At 40.9% G+C, this 9,201-nt stretch overlaps 1 protein-coding gene across 1 annotated transcript; it reads right to left on the reverse strand.

Moving 5' to 3' along the window:
• Window positions 1–6,461: 6,461 nt before the first annotated feature.
• LOC147897820 (large ribosomal subunit protein eL31-like) lies at window positions 6,462–7,179 on the reverse strand. Its single transcript, XM_087380815.1, has 2 exons — window positions 7,011–7,179; window positions 6,462–6,857 (listed from the first exon to the last, which is right to left on the reverse strand). Exons 1-2 carry the CDS (start codon window positions 7,091–7,093, stop codon window positions 6,581–6,583), a joined length of 360 nt encoding a protein of 119 aa, XP_087236941.1. The 5' UTR covers window positions 7,094–7,179; the 3' UTR covers window positions 6,462–6,580.
• Between the last annotated feature and the right edge of the window lie 2,022 nt (window positions 7,180–9,201).

The following is a 9,201-nucleotide window of genomic DNA, read 5'->3' on the forward strand; positions in this document are numbered from 1 at the left end:
TGTGCCTAGTAGTACTAGGTTCCATCTTTTTCCCCGCTTGCTTCCCAAAAGCCCAGATAAAAAGTGTTGTATAACATAAGGCAAAATAAAATTTATCAAAAAGGTTATGAAATGGGAAAAGCCCAAGAAAGAAGTTGGCTCTCTTTAGAGGAACCAAGGACGACCTAGAAGCTTACCAATGCACAAGGAGCCTTGATAAGAGGTAGACCTTCCCACTGGAATATGTAAAAAGAAGCTAAGATCACTATAGGGATGAGCATTACCTCCTAGTAAGTGGCCATAGTCGGTATCTAACATTGAATAGAAAGTGGAAGATTAAGGACTCGCTCAAGAAATTGGAGAAAAGGAATGATATAATATGAGAGGGGAAGTTGGAGAAGATAACATGACCACCTAGCTAATCTTTCTTTTTTGGATAGGTGAAAAGTAAAGGAGACTAAATCTTGGCACTAGTTTTTGCTCAGTTTTTGCGCATTTTGTCTACTCCCTAAAGAGATTAGTCATGTGTTCATACACTACAAAGAAGTAAAGAATCTTGGAATGTTACTTGGAATCTCATAGGACACAAAAGGAGGACAAGGTGGGGCTAGAGAGACATTCTTTGGGATGAGATGAGCAACCATACTGAGAGGGCATACAAAGATGTGTTTAGCCTTTATGGAAAGGAAGGTCTAGAACAAAATTCTCCAATAAAGATTCTACAAGCTATGTCATTTTTCTTAGCATTACTTTTAGCTCCTCGTATCCATAACAAAGACATCATTGACTTTTTCATGGAATACACCTTTGAGTTGCAAAGACTTAGCATTAAAGACCTACTCACCCCTCAAGCTCATTGGAGCGGGGGGGCATAGGACTTGCATAACTAGTTGGAGTCCTTGAGATCTTAGAAAAAATTGAGCAATGTGAACACTACATAACATTCAAGAAAACTATGGCTTACCTATTATGATTTGCGAGTTTCGAAATCATAGAATATAGAACGGTTCAAAAAATTTGAATACATGTCTGGTTCTTTTATTTTAATTCATCAATCAATTTGTTTTAAAAAGTTTGTTTTTTTTAGGCATATGCTAGTAGCATGATCAATCTACAATGGGTTAAGGACCTACCTCTATCAGCCTCTGTCCAGTCTCAAAGCTGGGATCCTAGGTTGCCTTTATTTTAAGGAATAAAAATTTTAGGCTTTATTTGTATATCTCAATATTTGAATGCTTTTTAGGAAATTTTCAAATTGAATCTCAAGTAAGCCTTAGCATTGCTTCTAGTTGGGAAAAATGTTTTTAGTCGCATTGCATACATCTATCTATCGATATATCTATCGAATGAATGAATGATAGAGCGAGAGAGAGAGAGAGAGAGAGAGGAAAAACATTTCTCTCTCTCTCTCTCTCTCTCTCTCTCTCGCTCTCTCTCTCTCTCTAGGGAATTCTTCGATTGGATATCAGTTAAGCCTTAGCATTGCTTTTGGCTTGAGAAAATGTTTTCTCAGCATTGCATCTCTCTCTCTCTCTCTCTCTCTCTCTCTCTATCTATCTATCTATCTATCTATCTTTCAATCTATCTATATATGTGTGTGTGTGTGTGCACGCACGCGGGAAAGTGATTGGCTATATTCAAAAGCTGGAGGAGTGGCTTTACTTGGGAAAGTTATTTATATTCTCTCTCTCTCTCTCTCTCTCTCTCTCTCTCTCTCTCTCTCTCTCTCTCTCTTTCTCTCTCTCTACGTATGTATGCATGTGTGTGCGTGCGTATGTATACATATGCACGCACACACATGCATACATACGTAGAGAGAGAGAGAGAGAGAGAGAGAGAGAATATAAATAACTTTATATTTAGAAGCTGGAGGAGTGGCTTTACTTGGGAAAGTTATTTATATTCTCTCTCTCTCTCTCTCTCTCTCTCTCTCTCTCTCTCTCTCTCTCTGTATGTATATTTAGAAGCTGGAGGAGTGGCTTTACTTGGAAAAGTTATTTATATTCTCTCTCTCTCTACGTATGTATGCATGTGTGTGCGTGCGTATGTATACATACGCACGCACACACATGCATACATATGTGCGTGCGTATGTATACATACGCACACACACACATGCATACATACGAAGAGAGAGAGAGAGAGAGAGAGAGAGAGAGAGAGAGAGAGAGAGAGTATAAATAACTTTCCCAAGTAAAGCCACTCCTCCAGCTTCTAAATATTTAGAAGCTGGAGGAGTGGCTTTACTTGGGAAAGTTATTTATACTCTCTCTCTCTCTCTCTCTCTCTCTCTCTCTCTCTCTCTCTCTCTCTCTCTCTGTGTGCGCGCGCGCGCTTGAAAGTGATTGGCTATATATATATATATATATATCTGTGTGTGCGTGCGTGCGCGCTTGAAAGTGATTGGCTATATTTAGAAGCTGGAGGAGTGGCTTTACTTGGGAAAGTTATTTATATTCTCTCTCTCTCTCTCTCTCTCTCTCTCTCTCTCTCTCTCTCTCTCTACGTATGTATGCATGCGTGTGTGCATGTGTGCGCGTGCACGCACATGTGCGTAATGTATACACACAATGAGCGCATGCACAAACGAACTCATGTGTGCATGGTAGGATTGCTTTTCACCCAAAAATGCGTGAGGATAGTTATACCGACAAAATGGACACAATGTTGAACCCTCGAAATGAAGGGTCCTATAAACCAATGCGAATGTAGATTGAGGTGACCCATAAAAGATATATATTTGTGTAAATAAATAAATGCATTTATATTACAATATACATATATAAAAAGGAAAAATAGAACGCATGTGCACACACACAAATATATAAAAAATGAATGTATGAATAAATAAGTATACACTCCTATTTACAAATGCATATATTAAACATATTAAACAATTTCAATATCAGTACTAACAACTTTGGGGCAATTCAGTCCTTATCTCCTTCCTCTACCCCATCCATAGGCTTTGATGCAAAGCTTGACCCTACCCCAATTCTCATGACCCTCCCTCTTTGATCCAATGCTTGAGCCTACCCCAATTCTCATGACCCTCCCTCCTAGCACCTTATCATCATGATCAACGGCATCTCTCCTCTCCCCCAATCCTTTCTTATACACTCCTATTTACAAATGCATATATTAAACATATCAAACAATTTCAATATCAGTACTAACAACTTTGGGGCAATTCAGTCCTTATCTCCTTCCTCTACCCCGTCCATAGGCTTTGATCCAAAGCTTGACCCTACCCCAATTCTCATGACCCTCCCTCTTTGATCCAATGCTTGAGCCTACCCCAATTCTCATGACCCTCCCTCCTAGCACCTTATCATCATGATCAACGGCATCTCTCCTCTCCCCCAATCCTTTCTTTTCTCCTTGCTACTTGGCATTCTTGATTCTTAAAATTAACACGGGTGCCAATGCTTCAAGTAGAGTGTTGGACATGGCAAGGAGAGGTGTTGGACAAGGCAAGAAGGGGTTGCAAGGAGGTGTTCATGCGAACAGGATTTCCATTGTAAATGACAAGTTTATTTCTTTTATGTCATGGCTAAGATTTTTGGACTTTGGAATTAAAGTTTAACAACACTTCTTCCTAACAAATACTTTGCATACATGAGCTTGTAAAATGTAGTTGACAACATGACGTTGTCATTGTATGTTAACAAATTGTCATTGTGACTTGTAGTGACAAATAGTGTCCTAAGTATATGACCATGATTGTGTTTTATGATTCTCCATTGCTTGCTAGGCATTTGTTAAAAAGGAGTTTCGTTTAGCTCTTTAGGTAGATGTCCCCAAAGGTTCAAGAAAAGATGAGAACCCACAATCTTCTCTCTCACAAGTGAGCCCTACCACTAAGCTATAGGGTTAATCATTATAGTCTCTCTTTCCCCTCCCCGTTTAAGAAGTCCCTTCTCCTTTAATACACCTTCATAAGTGGTCCCCCACGCCTTCAAGAGTGGTCCTTTCCCCCCATTCTCTAGTGCATTCCTCTTTAGAGCCCACTACCCTCCTTTATCCTTCAATTGTAACACCTCCCCTCCCCCCTCCCCTTTATCCCATTAGTTTAATCATATGCCCTTGCCCTTTCCCCCCATTCTCTAGTGCATCCCTCTTTAAAGCCCCCTACCCTCCATTATCCTTCGATTTAAACTCCTCCCCTCCCCTCCCCACTTTATCCCTTAGTTTAATCATGCCCTTGCCCTCTTCTTTTTCACCCCTCTTCATTTTTCCACAACTAATTACTATTAATTGTTCTCTAGGAAGACCCTTAGTTTAATCATGCGTTGCCCTCTTGCTTTTCACCCATCTTCCTTTTCTCCACAACTAATTAATATTAATTTTGATTGAAATTTCTCTAGGCAGCCCCTTTGTTTAATCATGCCCTTGCCTACTTCCTTATCACCACTCTTCCTTTCCTCCGCGAGAGGTTAATATGAATTTTGACTTGAGAGGTTAATATGAATTTTGACTTGAAGTTCTCTAGGAGGACATTCATATATCTAATCTAATTTGAACACAACCAGATGTTTGCCTTTAGGAATGAGCCCTCTATGAGTTTTACAATTACATGTTCTACTAAAATAAAACACTACAATTATGTGTTCTACTTAAAAAACAGTAACTCTAAACGTACTAACCCTGACGTTTGCAATGGGAATAAGGTCCTATGAATATTGTAACCTAAACTCACCTTTTACAATTAAGCGTTCTGTTAAAACAAAACCTTAATTCTAAACTTACTTTCGTTGTTAAAATGAAAAACCTCAAACCCCCCTTAAGCTGAGACATTGTATCATCATCAGCGGCACACTAATCTGGTTAGATGGTCAATACCAGCTCATAGCTTGCTCCCATTTGTTAAATGCCAATTTATCATCAATCAGATAACCTGAAACCTAATATGCTAGTTTCCAAAAGCCCATTTCCATTCTCACATATCATCCTATAACCCTACTCCTACATGTTCATTAGACCGTTAGGTCCTCTTTTCATTTGTTTCAACCTTCTACTTACACCACTGGACACGAGTATAAACTTGTCTCAGCACCTCCCTTGGAGCTGACAATTCTCCACGACCAATTATCACCTGCCTTACATCACACTTACCTGGCTGTATGGTCACTAACACCATACTCCAGGGGTTTCATGCAAAAGGGTTCAAGGATTCTAGAAAAAGCAATTCTTTCAAACTGAAGATCATACAGGAGGAGCAAGCAAAAATTAAATCCTAAGGATAACACAAGGAAAAGGAACATCTGTACAGAGCAGCAAGATGCACTACTGTAATCATTCTCTGGTTGAAGGAGAGAAGCAGAAGGAACATGTAGTGGAAAGAGAATAAAGAACACAACAAAAAATAAAACCTTCAGAGGTCCTCACAAAAAAGGAAACAAAGCTGCAGTTGGTAAAAAAGGGTAGTTCTAAACTACTGTGCTGCACCCCATTCAAAGTAGCATCAAGAGACCACTCAAAAGCAACAAGCCAGCTGGAACAATACAAATTGCGATTGGATTAATGGCATGGGCACTGACAACACAAAGCATGTGCAGCAGAGTTAGTGTCAAACAGCAAAATGGTAAAGCTGAGAGCGAGAAGAGGTAAATTGGCACAAAAACTTTTTTGGAAATTGGGCAACAGTATCCATGTAAAATGCATATGAATATGAAGGAAATTAAGTGAGCATATCTTGTCATATGCTGTCAATTGAAACTTTAATACAGGATAAATTGAATAGTCTCTCCTTTTCTGCGTTCAGTATACATGTAAAATGCATATGAAAATGAAGGAAATTAAGTGAGCATATCTTGTCATATCCTGTCAATTGAAACTTCAATACAGGATAAATTGAATAGTCTCTCCTTTTCTGCGTTCTATCACACTCTCCACGTGGAAACCCGGTTGGCTAGCTGGGAAGGAGAAGCCTAAATCATCTGACCTACCTACATATTGAAATAACAAATTAAACAATCATAAATATCGATCTAATCTTACAAGACGAGAACATGTGGTGGTCAAAGAGGCCACAAAAAGGAAATACTACCTTGTGTTTTAAGGAACTGATGGATCTGCACTTAATGGGTTCCAATCAAGAGCTGCTGTATTTGGTAGAATATAATTTGCCTCATAAGAGAGGCTGTAAAGTTTAAGAAGCAATATAAACCATGACTCGAGAGCACAGACAAGCACAAGCAAATCAAGTTAATTCCGAAGAAGACAATTCACAGCTCACCACACTCATTAACACATACTAATGACGTAAGCACAGTAACTTCACGCAATCTACCCCTCAAACTGGACTACGCATTCAAAGACCACAGACGAGGATATTGTGGCGACCGAATAGAGGCTAGGCCAAGAAATGGGCATTTGATCTCATTTTCCACCGATATCAAGATACATCCACATATAACCTAAAACAGTTCTCTGCGGATGTGTGAAAACATTCGCACAAAATAGACATCGCCATAGGCATATCATCTCAATATAGCATCGTAACGTTTGTGGTCTCGATAATTGATTAAAGCAAAAATTACATTCCAAATCAGAAGACCTCGTGCCGGTGGACAGGGTGACCGACCTCGTGATCGATAAACTAATCTTCCTCAACAACTTTCGTGCCCAGACTCGTGAAGCCTGATGCAGGCAAATCGGAGACGGTGACATAGGAGTAAAGATCCTCCTTCGCATCCTCTTCAACATTACGTTTACGAGCGATGCGGACTCTGACGCGCTTGGGGACATTTCTGATACCCCTGCTCCAGAGATGCTTGTTCAACTTAACGTCGATACGCACATCTGTCGTGCCCATGGCCTTCTGGGCAAACTTCTTAATTTCCTTCACAGCCTTGGGAGCCTTCTTCTTGAAAGTACTGCAGCAAAGCCATCAATCAACGCGTCGAAGACCAAAGAGGAAGGGCGAAAGCATGGGAATTTCAAGGGACAAAGCAAGATGCTAGAGGACAGAAGGAAATCTACGAGAGAAAGCCAACAAATTCCAACGGGGAATGGAAGAAAGGAAATACCAGCCATGGAGGCGTTTGTGGAGGTTGATGGTGTACTCGCGGGTAACGACCTCGTCCTTCCGGCTCTTGCCCTTCTCCACCATAGCTATGGCGATTGGCTATGGCGATCAACACACAGAAGAGGGCGTATGAGAAGAAAAGGAAAAACAATGGCTGGCCTCCAGCTTTGTTATGTAAAACCCTAACCCCAAACTTTTCCCTATTGCAATCTCTCTTCACATCCGGGTAATATTGCAATCTCTCTTCACATCCGGGTAACATTACTCTCACCTTTTTGGCCCTCCAAGGGTCCATTGGGATTCTGGTGGTGGCCTTGGCCTTCCGGATTAAACTCTTTGTCCGAGTCAATTTGACTCGTGTTACAACCGTGGTTAGGGTTGATGTTATGTGTATTCCGTGGGATTAGGGCTTCTCTTTTGTCTTCTGCCATGCATTTTCAATGCGGCTCGCGGCTTCTATGAACTGGTGCTTGGCTAAATCTCCCATCACTTTATTTTGGGTTTCCAAGAGCTGTTCACAATAGCAAACTAACATATTTGGATATAATAAAGTGGGACATAACACACAAGTCATTAAATTTTGCTCATAATGTTGCAAATGTTTTTTTAAAGCGATAAAGGTTTTGATCCACCAAGTGATGCAATCTATATGGGTGCGCTTATGAAAAGGCATGCTAAAGAACAGGTTTCTATGTGCGCGAGACGTCAAAAATAACACCAACATTGAACAAGTACTGAAATCAGGAATAGGATATATGGACTTTGAAAGCCTCCGCACTTCCCCCGACCATAAGGAAAACTACGCAAAGAGGTATTTGCAATGATGCGTCAATTAGGACAACCATGCTTCTTTGTTACCTTCTCATGTGTCGAGCGAATGTGGGAGACTTTGGTCAACACCACATACAGCAAAGGGGCATCTCAAGACCAGCCATCATGTAGCTGGTCAAACAAAACCCCACATTGAGTGCACAGTGCTACACACAAAATTACGGAATATGATACAGCTACTACGTAATGACAACTCTGTACTTGGTGGCATTGTTGATTACTTCTTTGTCACAGAATTCCAAAGCAGAGGTAGCCAGCACGAGCACGAGATCTTATGGGTTGAAGAGGCACCAAAATATCATTCGAGCAATCAAAACGAGGTAATAGCGTTTGTGGATGAACACGTGACATGCAACAAGGATTTGTTAAATGAAAACATGAAGGAGATACAAACGCATAGGCATACAAGAACATGTCTCAAGGGGCAACGAAGGTCTTTTAGGTTTTGCTATCCCAAGCCGCCATTGCATGCAACAATGATACTCCGCTAGACCATGTTGACAGCCACAAGTACAGGGAAAGCTACCTTTACATTTGCCAACAAATACAAAATATTGACACAAGAACGAGCACATCCTTCTTCCATTGGTTGGACTCTTTACACATCAACGTGGAAACATATATCCTTTCATTGAGAGCTTCAATAACAAAGACAACATTATTCTTAAAACATGAACCAAAAGACATCTTCACGAATTCAATAAGAAGATTAGCTTCCTGTGGCAATCAAATATGGATATATAGTTTATTATGGACCCATATGCTGCTGCATCTTATTGCACGTCCTACATCACAAAAATGGATAGCACAATTACACGATCGATGCAAGATACATTGACTACATGCATACAAGAAAACAATCCCACACAAGAGAGAGAGCTGCAGGCATACCTAGAGAGCAGCGAACTTGTATGCTATGACTTTCTTTGTATGTGTCTCGCCTACTACGAGATTCGAGGGCACTACCATTGCCTTTTTTAGGAGGGACATGAGTTTGGCCCACTCTCACGGACTGATCCACTTCCAGGATTAGGTCCGTATTGGGCTCTACCTAATGGAGATGCGGAGACACAGAGAGACACTACTGCAATGGATCAAAGAGCAGCAAAATGTGACCACCACGTCACAGGACACTGAGGTGGACCGAACGCAGAGGCAGGTCATCAACTTCTATGCATTTGAGTCAGCAGCTCCAGGGCACTTGGGAGTAGAGGAGGAGGAGCTAGCTGAAATGAGAGATAGATGGGTCAATAGAGGGAGTCAACACGCCACCACTACTAGACGAGGATCATGGGGATCTCACATGCAACAAGAGACCAGAGCACACACGATTGAGGTTCGACCTATCTCAGCTCTTCTCA

The sequence above is a fragment of the Dipteris shenzhenensis genome, chromosome 10, assembly GCF_047967505.1.
Source record: "Dipteris shenzhenensis isolate YYH24624 ecotype China chromosome 10, Dip_SZ_1.0, whole genome shotgun sequence".
NCBI lineage: Eukaryota > Viridiplantae > Streptophyta > Polypodiopsida > Gleicheniales > Dipteridaceae > Dipteris > Dipteris shenzhenensis.

What these genes read in the sequence shown, in the direction of transcription:
- LOC147897820 (XM_087380815.1), bottom strand. Translation starts at nt 7,093, where the DNA reads ATGGTGGAGAAGGGCAAGAGCCGGAAGGACGAGGTCGTTACCCGCGAG. An exon ending in CACAAACGCCTCCATGGCTG is followed by an intron (nt 6,858 to 7,010) that starts GTATTTCCTTTC and finishes GCTTTGCTGCAG; the next exon opens with TACTTTCAAGAAGAAGGCTC.